The sequence below is a fragment of the Arachis ipaensis genome, chromosome B1 (assembly GCF_059453495.1).
Source record: "Arachis ipaensis isolate K30076 ecotype BB chromosome B1, ASM5945349v1, whole genome shotgun sequence".
Lineage (NCBI taxonomy): Eukaryota > Viridiplantae > Streptophyta > Magnoliopsida > Fabales > Fabaceae > Arachis > Arachis ipaensis.
The window spans coordinates 7167462-7184335 of NC_142436.1; the positions used below are offsets into that span (position 1 = coordinate 7167462).

The 16874-nt window shown below is 33.4% G+C and overlaps 1 protein-coding gene and 1 pseudogene across 1 annotated transcript; both read right to left on the reverse strand.

Moving 5' to 3' along the window:
• Nucleotides 1-12750: 12750 nt before the first annotated feature.
• LOC148575632 (uncharacterized) lies at nt 12751-15132 on the reverse strand. The gene is made up of 3 exons (XM_088502461.1): nt 14346-15132; nt 12985-14258; nt 12751-12888 (listed from the first exon to the last, which is right to left on the reverse strand). Exons 1-3 carry the CDS (start codon nt 15130-15132, stop codon nt 12751-12753), a joined length of 2199 nt encoding a protein of 732 aa, XP_088358587.1.
• Nucleotides 15133-15413: 281 nt separating this feature from the next.
• Nucleotides 15414-16640, reverse strand: LOC107645263 (uncharacterized; annotated as a pseudogene).
• Nucleotides 16641-16874: the final 234 nt, after the last annotated feature.

Below are 16874 nucleotides of genomic sequence, written 5' to 3' on the forward strand. Positions count from 1 at the left end.
AATATACACAATACTTAACCTGTTTAATTGAACGTAACTAAATATATTTATCAAAATCTATTAATTTAGTCACCCTTTTCAGTTATATAAATTCTAATAATTTCAATATAATTTAGTGACTAAATTGATAGATTTTTATAAATATATTTGTTTAGTATCCAATTGAACATATTAGGTATAATAATGTATGTTGTCAATTAATATTTTATATCATGCATCATTGAAGAAAATTGTTAATAAAATCACAAAAAAATAAAAATAATTAATTTATAATCTTTAAAAACCTAATTTAATTGATAAAAAATTTTAAAAATGAATTTAAAAAACTGCTCATCCTTCCAAAAATTAATTTGACCATGAACGATATATGATGAGCCTCAATTATATATAAAAACATACCTTTTATAAACAATAGTAGCTATATATTCCTAAAGGCTCGTCCCAATCAAAAAATTGAATTACATACAATTGTTATTACCCTTAAAAATCAGTTTATAATTTATTGAGGTTTTCGTATTATTTATATAAATGAATGAATTTTTTAATAAATTTATCTTTTTAAAAATTAATTTTCAATACCAAATATCATAAATAATTTGTGTGTTTTAAAAAATTAGTTACTCATATAAAATATATATTAAAATATAAAATATATATAAAAAATAAATTAAATAATATATATATTGATATATTTATATATAAATATATAATAATTAATTTAATGACTAATTTTTTATGTGCTATAATTTTTTTTTAATTCCATTAAAACTATTGAAAGAAAATTTTCATATTATTTGAAAGCTAAGATTTTAGTTCTTTCATCTGTGAAGAATAAAGATACATACGTTCCACTTTATATATGATCAAAATATCTTTCTTTCTTTTTATTTATTCTTGCTAGTTATTACCATTACACTTGCATTTTATTTCAAATCGATGTTAATATCAATTTTTTTTCTTAAACCAATATTTATATTTTTTATTTAGTATTTCTAATGTATGTGCAATATTTCAATATATTGTATAAGTTCTCAAAATTAATTATTATTATTGTTATTATATAATATAATAAAGAAGTTAATGACCATTATTATTACTACTCCAAATTCATCCTATTCACGAGGCAATCAAGCTTTATAAAATATAAAATATTCCAAAACAACTCTGTGCTACAATGAGAATATTCTTGTTTTCTTTACTTTGGTAATTTACAACTCTTAATAAAAGGAAGAGACACAAACTAATTACGCAGGAATTCAAATATCTCAGTTATAAAAGCTGGCATGCATGGTCTATCCTAGTTATATGCATATGCTATGCAGCCGTAAAAAGTGAAAAATAGATTAAATAAAACCTTACAAAAATGACGTAAAAAAAATGTGAAACAGCACTAGTAGTATTGATGATTGGAGCAATTATTTTTGCTACCATTGCTGATTCCCATGAAATTATTCCAAAATGGCATTCGACTATGATGGTAATAGATATATGTAAAACACGCAATTCAAATTATCCTGCAGAGTTCGAAAAATGTGATCAATGCAAGTATTATCAAGGCCGTCTTTGTTAATTACCTACCTTGTTAACGGTAAGTAACTAAGTTATTATAAATCTATCTGAATTTTTGTAAGTTTTTATTCGTGTTTGTTATAGTTGACAGTGTAATTAAGGCGGTCAAGTAGTTCACAAATATACATAAATAGCCTTATAAATTCGGTATACTCGATTCGTAAACTTGTACGAGTTTGTTTTTTAGAAAGTGTTATGCTAGGTAATCAATGTTTTTTTAAATAACATGAACAACTACCAATAAAATAAAAACACACTACACTTCTAAATTATCTACCTAAATCTTAATATTAGAATAATCATCCGCACACATAATAAAATGAACATCCGATATATCTATTGTTCACATTGTTTACCAATGTTATTGATTACCTATACTTTTCTTTTTAGAAAACGATAAAAGTAAGAACTCCTCTAGGTAACCAACACTCAATTCGCCAACTATTAGTTAACTTGTCATTAATTAGTAATTCTGATTTTTTAAATTATTATTAATTAGTAATTATTTAAATTTTTTTTTAAAATATAAAATTAATAAGTATTAATATATTGCAGTTATTTACAATTGACTAATTAGGAGTTGTTTAACTATATTTTTTCTAAAAACATATATAATTAATTATAACAAAATAAATTGATGATAAGATGAAATTATGTCCACTAACTCATTAGTAATATTCTAATTAAACAACTAAAAGACATCAAATACGAAAATACATATTAAAAAATAAAAAAATTTAATAAGTCATAATTATACGATGCTATGTACAAATTAAATATATTATAGGTCTAAATATTATACATTTAATTTTAAAAGCTTAATTAGAAGTATTTCTTATGAAATTACGTATTTTAATACTTAAGAGATTTTCAAATTGTTAAACTAGTAAACATGCGAGTTTATCTAACTTTGTGCAAACTTCTTTGAGTTTATTCATAATGGGTTAATACAATAATATATATGTGAATTGAATCAAGAATTTTAATTGATTCCTAACTGGCAGTGCAACATTGTTCATCGTATGAGTTCATGGCCTTTATACATTGAGCAAGTTCACTAAGCCACTATTAGTTGGTGGTGCAAGATTATTTCTTGCATGGGGTCTAACCTTCGATTTAATAAAATTGTTAAACTAGTCTTAATTTGGGAAGCAAGATTGTTAGTCACACGAATTCATGCTTTAGAATGAACAAAATTACTTGTCATGTCTTAGTCATAGGAAATTATTGCTAATTAATTTGAGTAATACCCAAATCAATATTTAAGGAAATTTTTATTATTAGACACTACAATGTGCGAACACAGATATAGAATATGATATGCATAAATTTTAAATTCTTATAAGATATGGGATATGGTATATACATATAAAATATTTTTTATATATATTAACACTTTTTTTGTTGATTATATTGATAACTAGTAGCTCTTAGTATAGGAAACATTTTAAGTGCATCGGGGAGCATTGGTGTTCCAATTGTTTTAACCGTTGATTTTAATTAATATATATTATATATATTTTTTATAATTCAGATCAACGGTTAAAACAACTGGAACACCGATACTCCCGTGCACTTGAAATGTACCCTTAGTATATATATGGAGCCATGGAGGGGACGTGAACTAAACATGTATAAAAGTTAGTGAGGGGCATGGGTACAAAATGTGTAATATTTTCACTTGCCATATTGATAATTGGAGTGGCTATTCTCTATTCAATCGTTGTGGATGAACTTGATCATGATATTATTATTCCTCTACAACCTTGGACTCCATCTTATTATATTATTGCATCTACGCCTAAGCTTTCAAGGTGTATCGAAGATTGCAAGAGATGCTATGTTGAGCATTCTTTCTTGTTCTCAAGATGCTATGCAAATTGCCGTATCAAGCATGGCTAGTACTTCTGCCTTTTTTATTTCTTAAGTTGGTATTTCTGCCTTTTTATTTTTATTTTTATTTTTTAGTTTTGTAATTTGTTGCCTTCTTCTCATATATAGTCTCTTCTTATGCTTCATTCTTCTTGTTTTGTTGAGGAATTTCATATTTCAACCTGGTATGACCTTCAAAGTTGCTTATGTAATCTCTTTTATTTGGATGAATCATATCTATCTTTGAAAAAAAAATAATGCATATGAAGAATTAATTTAGAGTAAAATCCGAATTATTTATAAAAAATTAAAAATTTTAATATTTTATTGCTACTCTTTAATAAATTTTTATTTTTTAAAAGTCTTTGACGATTATTTTTTTAAATTTATTGGTATCTCTGACATTTTAAGGATGAGTAATTTGTCTTATAATAATATTTTTTGAATTTAATTGTCTCATAATAAAATTTATTACAAAATAATTTTGTTCAATACATATATTAAGAATTTGATTTAAAGCAACGAAAAAGTAAGCTAATTTATTTAACAGAAGTAATTTTTAAAAAATATTTAGAGAATAAAAATTTATTAAGAACAAAATTGTATAATAATATTATACACAACACAAAATGTCTAAAATTGAAGAAACTTAAGCAAATCTTGATGCTCAGAAGAAATCCCTAATAATTTAAGAAATCAATACTTAAAAAGTTTATTTTAGCTGAGTTTTCCAAAACTCCACTAGATATATATTATACTTGGTTTTTTATGCTTTATGAGATTCAAGCTTGAATTATTATACAATTAGTATTAAGAGAATAAGATCTCTCTTTCTCAATAGTTGTGTTCGAATACAAACTATAGCTTTTATAAGCTTTTTCAATTGATATTTAAACTAATCCCCCAACAAAAATGGAAAAATATTTCAGCACTTTGATTGGAGTAGGACGGTATTCCCATCACTCATTTTTAGTATTTTAATGTTATCGGTTACTATTTTTGCTTGGAGGCCACTCAAATAAAGACGCTTAAAACGTCTTTTTTTAAAGATGTTTTTATATTGTGTTTTAATTGGTTTTTATATAATTTATTCGGTATTTCTCATCACATATTATTAAATTCTTTAAAATATTTTCTTTCCAAAAATAATAAAAAATATTTAATTTAGACTAAAATAAAAAAGATAATAAATTAACTATTAGATTTTTTTAAAAGATTATTTACATAAAAAAATATATCACATTCATCAATATATATATATATAAAACAAGCTCTTAAAATTTTTATAAATAAAAAAATAATTAATTTATATTCGTACAATATATAAAATAATTACTATATTATTATTATATTATATATTAAGATTCACTAATTAAAATTTTTTTTATTTTTAATATAAGCATTAGAAATAAATAAAATTTTTATAAGTAAATGTAGTGTAACAAAATATATATAATATTAATTAGTTCTTAAAAAATTCTAAAAAAATAGTTTCTTTCATTTTAGTAAAATAACTATTTATTAAAGTAGACAAATTAATTATTTTCTTCTCATATACAGTTTTTTTAAGACATAAAAGTAATTAATTAGGACATTGGTTAAGATAATTAAAGTCACTATTTCATTAAATTTTTAATTTAAAGAAAAATCATAGTTAATTTTGGTATAGAAATTTCGAATTTGAAAACATTGATAAAAATTATGTTGAATTTTGATTTATTTGATTCTCATTTAAATTAATCACTACATAAGTTAAAGTTCTGTTTTGAAGTTATATTCGAGCTTTAATCTGATTTTTAAAGTTTCAATTTACCTAGTTTGATTTTTTAACTTAGGTATCCGTGACTCATATTAGGGTTTTAAGTGTTTAGTTAAAAAAAATAAGGTAAAAAATTTCAATTGTCACATCAAACAGTCGCTAGAATGTATAATGTAACAGTCGTTAGTCCATCTCAGCATGTCGTTAACGATTTTGTGAGACAGTGACAAAAATAAGATTAGGAACCAATGTGAGTCATAACTATTAAGTTGGGAGACTAAATTGAGTAAATCAAAATTTTTGAAATTAGATTGAAACATAGTTGTTAGAACCGAACCAGTGATCGAACCAGTCAAGCTACTAGTTCACTAGTTTATTGGTTCAACCGATAAATCACTGGTTGAACCGATAAAATCGGTCTCACGTAAATATAAAATATAAAATAGTTAAAAACTTAAAATTAAAATTTAAAATACATATCTTCATTAACATTTTATGAAGAATCAAGTCTCAACTTCTAAAAATAACTAATATAAAAAAATCATAAAAATTTTAATACTACAATAGTATCTTATTTTGACACAATAAAAAAATAATTAATTCACAAAGCCTATCATCTAACTATAATATCAGTAGATTTTAACACTAACATCAAAACAAATAACCTTAATCACAATACTAGCAATAAAATAGATCAAGTAAATTAATAAATTTTTAGTGAAATTTATATTTATATTAATAATGGTATATAATTAAAATATAAATTAATTTTAAAAATAGAAAAAACAAAAATTAAATTAATTAGATATTTATGTATACTATATAATTAGTATTTGTCAAATATAATACTTAGAAGTGCAATGGCTAAGTGGCAAGTAGAGGTTGCTTTTGCTCCAAGGTTCTTGGTTTGAGATCTTGTGGAGACATTTTAAAAATTTTTTCAAGCAAACTAGTTCGATTAGACCGATTTGCACCGATTCTTACCGGTTTATACCGGTTTTATTCCTTAAACGGTCCAAGGAGTAAACTGAACCGAACTAGGATTTGGTTCTAGTCCGATTCACTAGTTTTCCGGTCGAACCAGCCGATCCAGTTCGGTTTTTACAACTATGGATTCAAATACGAACATAATTTCAGAGACCAACAAGTATTATCTCTTTGTTGACAATTAAGTTGTTTTAATGGTAATTAAGATCTAATAATGGTTTATAATAAAAGAAGCATTCTTTTGCAATAATGAATCTATAGTAGTAGTTAAGGGTGTTCATAGATTAGATCATATCCATATAAATCCACAGTATTTATCCGTATCTGATCTGTAATTTGAGAATATGATCTGATCTGTAAGATGATCGGATTGGATCGAATCGGATCCACACTCTAATCAGATAGAAGTAAATATGTTTACAAAAGTAAACAAAAAAAATTATATATATATATATATATAATATAATATAATAATAATAATAATAATAATATGATAATTATTTTATATATCACACAAATATAAACGTTTTTTTTTCTATGATCTTAAGAAAGGTTTTGTAAGTCCCTAACCTTGTTATCGATTGTTGTAGTGTTAGTCCTCATATTATCAATTTGATTCATATATAATTCGGATGATAAATTATTTGGTGACGTGCTTCCTTTTTTACTGTGATATACTTGATTATTATTATTATTATTATTATTATTATTATTATTATTATTATGTACATTAAAAAATAACAGGCCAAATTATTGCCATAATATAATAGAAGTATGGAAGTTTATTATTCTTCTCTAATGGAGGAAACAAAATTCTTTTTAACAGTTTATTTAACGTTTAGTAGAATAAAAATAAATTTTATTAGAATAAATTTTAGTACGATTTTAATATTTTTATTCATCATAAAATATTTATAGAATTACTCGTAGATAAATTTTGGAAAAAAGAAAAAAAACATGATTTTTAATTTTATTTTAAATAAACTTTATTTTTAATTTTAAAATAAATTTTAATTTTATTTTTTAATAATATTAATTTTTTACCGTATATAATTATTCAATTATTTTTTAATCATATATAAATAAATTACTCTTAATAAGACTTTTTTGTGTTATTCAATTATCTTTTTTAAAAAATAATTAAGTATTAAAATAATTAAACTTTTCACAACAAAAATAATAAAAAAAATTATGAACGAAAAAAATTAACTATCCTGATAATTTTTTGTATTTTTATTCATATTTTAATTATAAACATAAATAAAATTTAATTATATTATTTATGAAATGTGACTATAGATGTAGATAAAATTTAGTTATATTACTTATATATAGTTTCATTGTATTGTATTACTTATAAAGTTAGATTATAATTATGACAATAGAATTGTTCTTGTATTTTTATATGTGTGACTAATTGGTGGTGTTAAAATATCACTCTTAATTATAAATAAGGTTTATAATTTAAAAAATCAAAGACTCAATTAAAAAGATACGAAGAAAATGATGTTAAAATAATATTCTAACTCTTTAAAATAAAAATATTATGTTCTTGTATGGATACCTGGAGGGAGAGCTCAGTCTCTGGGAGCCGACGCCGAGTTATTATTTCCGGTGCCGACCTCTAAGCCTTGTGACAATCCGAGCTTTACTCCAAGAGGATGTCCAATCGCGTAGAGCTTTGAGCAAGAAACAGGGGGGAGTGTACCTGCAAAGGCACTCCAAATCTTAAGTCAGTATTGAAAATTCAATGTGTCTTTAGGATAGGAGATCATACCTTTTTATAGGTGAAAATGTATCAGTCTATTATGATTCTGCTTTATTACTTGTATTAAAGAGCAATAAATAAGGTGAAAGGTTAGGTCAGACGTTTCACTTTTATAAATCAGTCCGTTAAGCTGAGTTGTAACGTAAGTGGCTGATTTAATGATTGAATTGCCGATTTAATGCCTGTAGTGCCAAACTATAACACCATCTTTCTGGATCATAATGTGAATAATGCCGAGTTATGAGTGATAATGCCGATTTATGATGTTAGATTTGTAATGGCCGGATCACAGCCCCCAAACTTGGCCTGAGAAAGTGTTTTAATGAAGCAGGTTGAGCTTTTAATGAAGCATAAATAAGTCATTTGAGCTGGTGTATAAGTCGGTTGTTGGATAGTTCGGCGGGTGGTTATGCTTTGTAGCCCCCAGTTCAATCTGCTTTGTTAAACAGTTTTTAATGCTAAGCAGTGTTATAATTAGGAGAGAGAAAAATTGAATGCGTGGTGCAGGTGGTGCGTGTTCCCAATGCTTTGTGATGGCTTTTGATATGACTGATTGGGTTGGTTTCGAGAACCGTTTTTAGTGGGAAGTTAATAGTTTTTTGGAGTCCATGGAGTTTTTGTGTTTGGTTCAAGGTTTGTATGTGTATCAATTGCATTAGAAAAAAAGAATGAGCAAAAGAGGTACGCTTTTCTTCTCTTCATCTCTGTAACTTCCATTCTTCCTCTTCGTGTTATTTTTCAAATGGGTTTCGAGAAAGAGAAGGAAGAAAAAGTTGATTGGTCATATGATTGGGTGGGTGATGATGTGAGGAAGCGATGCTCACTGTTCTTGGATGAAGAATCTGTGAAGGAGATAGATAAGAGTAAAATAGCGAGGGGTGGTTCTGGTGTCTTATTTGAGCTGCGTCCTTGTGTTCCTAGCGATCGTGTTTTTCATAGGAAGGAAGGGTTTGGGTTTTTCTATATGTATAGCTGTGTGTTGGAGGAATTGAAGGTGCGGTTGCCGTTTAGTGAGTTTGAGTGTCAGGTCTTGAGGCAACTTAACTGTGCTCCCTCGCAACTACATCCTAATGGATGGGCATTTTTGCGAGGTTTTGAAATTTTGATGGATTTTTTGGAGGAGACTCCTTCTGTGGAGTTGTTCTTTTCTTTATTTCAAGCAAAAGGTGTCTGGAAAGGAGGGTGAGTTAATTTGAATAGCTCCCCAAGGTTTGCTATTTTTAAGCTGTATAAGTCGTCCTTTAAGGATTTTAAGGAGATGTATTTGAAGGTTACCAATGCTGAAGGGCAGTTTCCATTTTATGTTGATGAGCATTTAGGGGAGAGATTTCCACTTCGTGGTGTTCGGAGCCTCAGAATATTTTGGGGCCGGAAATCATTAGCTCAAGGAATGAATGTATCATTGAGTACTTGGTGGAGGTTATTGATCGAAAAGAGTTGTTGTCGGTGTTTGATTTGCTAAAATGGAAGGAAGATAGGAAGGCTGTGGTAGAGTATTTAGGTGAGTTTTGTTAACACTGTTGTGTTAATAGGTTTTGAACCATAGCTTTAATGTTTTTATTTTTTATGATTTTAGGTGGAAAGTATCCAGGGGTGTCAGCATCTACTCTGAGAGCCCGGGTCAAGAGCAAAAATGTTGATAAAGAGGGTTCTACTTCCAAAGTAGAGAAGGCTGTGGGTGTTGGTGAAGTTAATCAGCCGAAGCCAGGGAGAAGAAAAGTCATTGCAAGGAAAAGGAAGACAAGTGTTGTTGATTTATCGAAATGTTCCGAGGATGATGGGGTGAAGTTCCTATTGAGGAAATTCAAAGTTTTTTCAAAAGTCAGCAGAGATTGCATGATGTTACTGATCAGAGTGATGGATCGTCGTTGTGGGGGAAAGACTACCCCTATATGACTGTTTCCGATGATGTTTGTCAAAATTTGTCTGATGTATCGTTGGCTGAGGAAGTTGGTGATGTCGCCATAGATCAATATATGCAGGTATTTGTATTTTTGAGGTTGTTTCTGTTTTTTGATATATAGTTGGAAAGCTGAAGATAGTGTTCTTTATCTTTGTTTGTAGGTAATTGGTTTTAGGCTTGCCAGTTTGGGGCGTAGCCGAGAGAAGAAGTATCGGAAGGTTGCCGAGGTTAAACAAGATCCGAGTTTGAAGGAGGAGCTGGAGTTAAAGGGTAAGAAAGTTGCTGAATTGGAGGGCAAGTTATCAGAAATGGAGAAGGAGCTAAAGGGAATTAAGGAAAAATATTCGAAAGAGGTGGAAGATGTTAAGAAGAAAGAGGCCGATCTTTCTAGCATGAGTGCTAAAGTAATTGAAGTTACGGCAAAGTTGAGAGATGTTGAAAAGCATAGGGGAACTGAGATTCTTGATTCATTCGTGGAGGGTTTTGAGCGAGCTTGCCAGCAAGCTAAGTTTCTCGCTCCTGATGTTGATTTGTCCCAGATGGATCCGGGGAAGATTGTTCAAGATGGGGCCATGGTGGAAGATGATGGTGATGTTGAGGGAGAGGCTGAAAATGTTTGATAGGAATTTTGGTCTAGTTCTATTTTGTTTTTGTTTGAAAACTATGTTGCTTCTGTGTTGGGCTTTTGTGCTTGTAATTTATGTTTTGCTACTGTTTTTTGGAAAACAAACTTGGATGTTTCTGTTTACATGCTGTTTCTGCATGTTATGACTATAATATGATATTTTTGTTTGTATGATTTGTGGGTGTTTTTCTGGTGTTGTGACTGTGGCATTGAAGCCAAATGTTTTAGGTAAAATTTGTTGTAATGGTGAAATGCCATTAATTTGAATGAGAAATGTGATAGGAGGGCTGAGCAGGCCGAGTTCGGATGCCGATTCATAGGCATGATAATAACTGTGTTAGTGATCGGTCCTAATTTTGATTTAGATCGGCTATTTGTTTTGATTGAATGATCGGATTCTGATTAAGATCGGATTTTGTATGAAAGATCAGTTTCCGATTTAGGTCGGATATGTTGAATGATAGGAGTCCGAGTTAGATCGGATATTTGTTTGATTGTATGATCGGAGTCCGAGTTAGATCGGATATTTGTCTGATTTGAATGATCCGATTCCGAGTTATATCGAATATTTGTCTGATTGAATGATCGGAATCCGAGTTAGATCAGATATTTGTCTGATTGAATGATCAGAATCCGAGTTAGATCAGATATTTGTCTGATTGAATTCCCGTTTTAAGGTCGGCAATCAGATTCATTGATTGTATCCGAGTGATCGGGTTCCGTTTTAAGATCCGCAGTCAGATTGACTGATTGTGTCCAAGTGATCGGATTTTAGTAGATGATCGGTGTTGATAGTATCCGAATGGTCGGAATGATAGTATAGGTCGGCATTATATTTTTATAGATGAAGTGGAACTATGAAATGAAGAAAATAATGATTTGGTAAAATAAGAAATTTATTTATTGAAAAACCCTTGATTTCAAAAGGCCCAGGTAGGCTAGCCTCATTAAAACCTCTCCAAGCAAAACCCTTGTGGGAAAAATCTTGGTAGTAGGAAAAAGAATACTGGCCTATCCCTGGTATTAACTATAATATAACTTTAAGGAAGATACATTCCAAGTGTTAGGGAGATCTTTACCCTCTAGGGTTTGCAGTCGGTAGGCTCCATTGCCGATTACTTCTGTGACTCGGTAAGTGCCCTCCCAATTAGCTGCTAGTTTGCCATGTGATGATGGTTTCCTAGCTTGTTCTGTTTTCCTGAGCACAAGGTCATTTACACGGAAGGACCTTGGTGAGTTCTTTGGTTATATCTTCGGGTAATGTGTTGTTGGATGGCTAAATGTTTGACTGCTGTGGATGATCTGAGTTCTTCAATGAGGTCAAGCTCGGATTGCCGAGCTATGTCTTGTGTAGTTTGGTCAGCCAATGCAGTTCGTAGTGAGGATTGGGAGATCTCCACTGGAATCATTGCGTTTGAACCGTAGACTAAACGGAAAGGTGTCTCTTTTGTGGTTGAGTGAATTGTTGTGTTGTATCCCCACATGATCTCTGGGATGAGCTCGGCCTAAAGGCCTTTTGCATCATCCAGTTTCTTTCTTAGAGCATGTAGTATCACTTTATTTGCGGCTTCAGCTAACCCATTCGTTTGTGGGTGCTCTACTGATGAGAAGTGTTGTTTGATTTTCAAGTTCTGCAAGAAAGATGTGAATTTTTGATCGGCAAACTGGCGACCATTATCTGTGATAATGTGCCGGGGAATGCCGAATCAACAAATAATATATTTCCAAACAAAGGAAAGCATTTGTTGTGATGTAATCTTGGCTAGAGGTTGTGCCTCTATCCATTTGGAAAAATAATCAATTGCTACGACAAGAAATTTTAACTGACCTGCTGCTGTGGGGAAAGGGCCCAGTATATCTATGCCCCATTGGTGGAACGGCCAACTTATCTCGGAGCAGTGTAGGAGTTCGGCTGGGAGGTGTGTGATCGGACTGTGTTTCTGGCAGTTGTTACAGCTTTTAACCTTTGCTTGGCAATCCTGTCGTATTGTCGGCCAATATAATCCAGCTTTGAGGATTTTTGAAGACAGACTTCGGGCTCCGAGGTGTGTACCACAGATCCCTTTATGTGCCTCAGCAAGTGCGAGGTCGGCTTCTGTTCTGCAAAGACATTTAAGTAATGGACGAGAGAATCCTCGTCTATATAAGGAATTATTATAAATTGTAAAAAAGGAGGCTTGTCGGCAGAAGTGTCGAGTATTTTCGACGTCGCCTGGAAAAATCCCTGTCTGGAGATACTGTATGTATGGATATCTCCAATCTACTTCCTATGTTACACTTAAGATTTGTGTTAGTTCAATGCTTGGCTTGGGCAGTGCTGACTGATAAAGTGATGACCCATTAGGTTGAGTGCTGGCGAGCTTAGACAGAATGTCAGCTCGGCCATTACTCTCCCTTGGTATGTGCTGTATTTCATATTTAGAAAACTTTGAAAGTAAATTTTGTACGATATCTAGGTATTTAGAAAGCAGAGGGTCCTTTACTTGGTATAAGTTGTTTACCTGCTGGACGATGAGTAAGGAGTCACAATATACCTTAAGTTCGGTGATGTTTAGGTCGGCAGCGAGTCTGAGGCCAGCAATTAGCGCTTCATACTCACTTTGATTGTTGCTTGCTTTAAAGGAAAAATTGAGGGAATGTTCGATGACGTTGCCGTGGCTATCATTAACAATGATACCTGCTCCACACCCTTGTGGGTTCGAGGACCCATCAACGTATAAAGACCATTCGATGGAGTCTTCAGTTGTACATGGTACCGAGAATTCGGCGATAAAGTCGGCTAAAAACTGGGATTTGATGGATGCTCGGCCTTCGTACTTGACATCAAATTCTGATAGCTCCACCGACCATTTGACTAGTCGGCCAGCCAGCTCAGGTTTTTGAAGGACTTGCCGCAAAGGATGATCTGTCCGGAAATGGATTTCATGGCTCTGAAAATATGGTCGGAGTCTTCTGGCTGAGAAGACAAGGGCTAGGGCAAGTTTCTCAATGCTCAGATATCGAAGCTCGGCATTCTGTAATGTTTTGCTAGTAAAATAGATCGGGAACTGTTTCTTTTCCCTTTCTGCAACAAGAGCGGAGCTTATAGCCCAGTTAGTGACTGATAAATATAAGAATAATGGCTCCCCTTGTAAGGGGGTTTTTAAAATTTGTGGTTTTGAAAGAGTTTCTTTGATGCTTGTGAATGCTTGTTCACAGTCATCAGTCCATTGGAAAGCCTTTTTCTTTTTTAAAGTTTGGAAAAAACATAAAGATTTAGAAGCTAGGCAATGTAAGAATCTAGAAAGTGCAGTAAGTCTCCCTGCTAACCGCTGGACTTCCTTGATGGTGTGTGGACTTGTCATGTCTAAAATAGCTCGGCATTTTTCTGGATTTCCCTCAATACCTCGGCTAGTGAGCATGAAGCCGAGGAATTTACCGCTCTGAACCCCAAATGCGCACTTTTCGGGATTTAATCGGATGTTGTATTTTCTTAACTGTCCGAAGATTTCTGTGAGGTCATCAAGGTGATTATTGCCGATCTTTGTCTTGGCGACCATATCATCGACATAGACCTCAATGTTCCTGCCGATTTGTTTGGCGAAGACTTTGTCCATTAGACGTTGATACGTCGCACCTGCATTCTTAAGGCCAAATGGCATGACTTTATAACAATAGTTTCCATATTCAGTAATAAAGGCTGTCTTATTTTGATCGGATGGATGCATTTGGATCTGGTTATAACCAAAATATGCATCCATAAAGCTAAGTTTTTCAAAACCAGAGGCATTATCAACTAAGCAATCAATGGATGGCAAATGGTAGGAATCTTTGGGGCATGCTTTGTTGAGATCGGTGAAATCAACACACATGCGCCATTTACCGTTATGTTTTTTAACCATGACGACGTTTGCCAGCCATGTTGTGAATCTGATTTCTCGGATGAAGCCCGCGTTGATGAGCTTCTTGGTTTCTTCTAGGGAAGCTTGTTTTCGGTCATGGCCAAGATTTCTCTTTTTCTGTGCTACAAGTCGGACAGATGGGTCTAATGCCAACTTGTGTGATATGATGGATGGATCGATGCCAGGCATATCAGCTGGGGTCCAAGCAAACAGGTCGGCATTTTGCTGCAAGAATGCTCGGAATGAAGATTTTTCTTCTGGGGATAATGTTAAGCCGACGTATGTGAATTTGTCCATGCTTTCTGTGAAATAGATTTTATGCAGGTCTTCTGTTGGAGTTGGCCATTCCAGTGTTCCTGCTATGGGATCAAGGTCGGCCAGCATTTGTTGGTCGTTCATGTTGCCAATGTTGTGAACATGGGCTTTTGTGTTTCGGTTAGGTCTTTTAAGACTATTGTTGTAGCATTCCCTGGCTTCTCGGGCATCACTGTGAATGGTTGCAATTGTGTTATCCTGCAAAGGGAACTTAACACAAAGATGAATTGTAGATAATATAGCGCCGAACTTATTTAAGAAAGGTTGGCCAAGTATTAAATTGTAAGGACTGAAGCAATCAACAACTAAGTATTGAATGTCTAAAGTTTTTGACGAGGAAAACTCACCGAGTGTGGTTTGTAACCACACAGAGCCCATGACCGGGACTCGCTCACCTGAGAAACCTACCAGGTCTCCAGTCGAAGGTTGGAGGATGTTGCTGCTTAATTTCATCTTCTGGAACGTGGAGTAAAATAGGACATCGACACTGCTCCCAGGGTCCAGCAACACCTTTTTTACTAGGAGATCTCCGAGTTACAGGGAGATGACGACTGGGTCATCGAGATTTGCTGTACTGTTGTTATGATCGGCTGCCTGAAATGTTATCTGTGGGGAGTGTGGTAGTGTCTGCTGTTGAATTTGATCGGCATTGATGGAAAGCATAGCTCGGTAAGATCTCTTTCTTGCCGAGCTTGTGGCTCCTCCTCCTGCAAAACCTCCGGAAATACAGTTAATTACACGTGTTGGTTGTTCGGGGTGGTTGTTGTTCGGTCGGTCTTTATCTTAGCCATGTTGTCTGGCCGAGCTTTGGTCTCCAGAGGGGGTGCTCGCTGCTGTATGCGGCCGCCGATGTATTTGTCCAGGTGACATTGCCGAGCTAGTCGCTCCAGTAGGTCTTTGGCGATGACACAGTCGTCGGTAGTGTGTCCGTGCTTCTGGTGGAAAGAGCAGTATTTTGATTGGTCCGCGCCTTTTGAATATGGGTAACTGCCGGCTTTTCTTGGTGGCTTGATTAATTTTGAATTCAAGATTTCCTTGATGATATCATCGCGTTTAGTGTTGAATTGAGTGTAGGACTCGTATCGCGAAGTCGGTTTGAAGTTCTTCTTTTTGTCTCGAGTTTTGTCGTCGTCTCTGTAATGAGGCTTTTCTAGTTTCTGAGCTTGCTGGAGTTCCTCGATGTCGATCTGACCTTTTGCCTTTTCGCGGAACTCGGCCATAGTCTTAGGTTTGGCCACAGCAATAGTTTCCTGGAACTTTCCTGGTCGCAATCCGCTTTTTATGGCGTGTAGCTCCACCTCAGGGTGGAGGTCGGGTATACTTAGGGCTATCTTTGTGAAGCGCATCATGTAGTCCTTGAAGCTTTCGTGCTGGCCTTGCTTGATTGTGTTCAGATAATCGGAGTCATGTAAGTAGATGGCCGATCCAACAAAGTGCTCCTCAAAGGGCTTTGATATATCTCGAAATCGAGAAATAGAACCTGCAGGCAAAGAACAAAACCAATCAAGTGCAGGACCGTCTAAGTAAGATGAAAAGCAACGACATAAAACTTTATCAGATGTACCGTTTACTATCATTATAGAGGTGAACTTCTTGATGTATTTCTTCGGATCACCTAACCCATCATAGGGAGTTAGAGTGGTTGGCAGAGTAAACCTCCGGGGTAGCACGAAGTTCATCACTTCGGCCGTGAATGGTCCAGAGGAGCTTTCCTGATCGTCATTCTCGTTGTCTTGCCGAGCTTCCTCATTATGCTCGGGTTGCTCCTCCTCCTGCCGAGCAGTGTCTGAGACGTGTGTTGGCCCTGACTGCTACTCTGCATCTTCTGTTCGTTCTTGCCGATCATTGTTGTTTTCAATTCGGGTGTTATTCAAGTTGGCAATTTGCTATGCCATTCTTTGGTTCTCCTCGATCACCATCTGAAGGAGTTCGGATGGTGTGGGTGGAAGTTGTTCAGCCATGACTCAGGCGAGAACTTCGAGGCCGATGATATATGGAAGGGATTATATTCTCGGCCCCATGGTGGGCGCCAATTGTTCTTGTATGGATACCTGGAGGGAGAGCTCAGTCTCTGGGAGTCGACGCCGAGTTATTATTTCCGGTGCCGACCTTTAAGCCTTGTGACAATCCGAGCTTTACTCCAAGAGGATGTCCAATCGCGTAGAGCTTTGAGAAAGAAACAGGGGGGAGTGTAC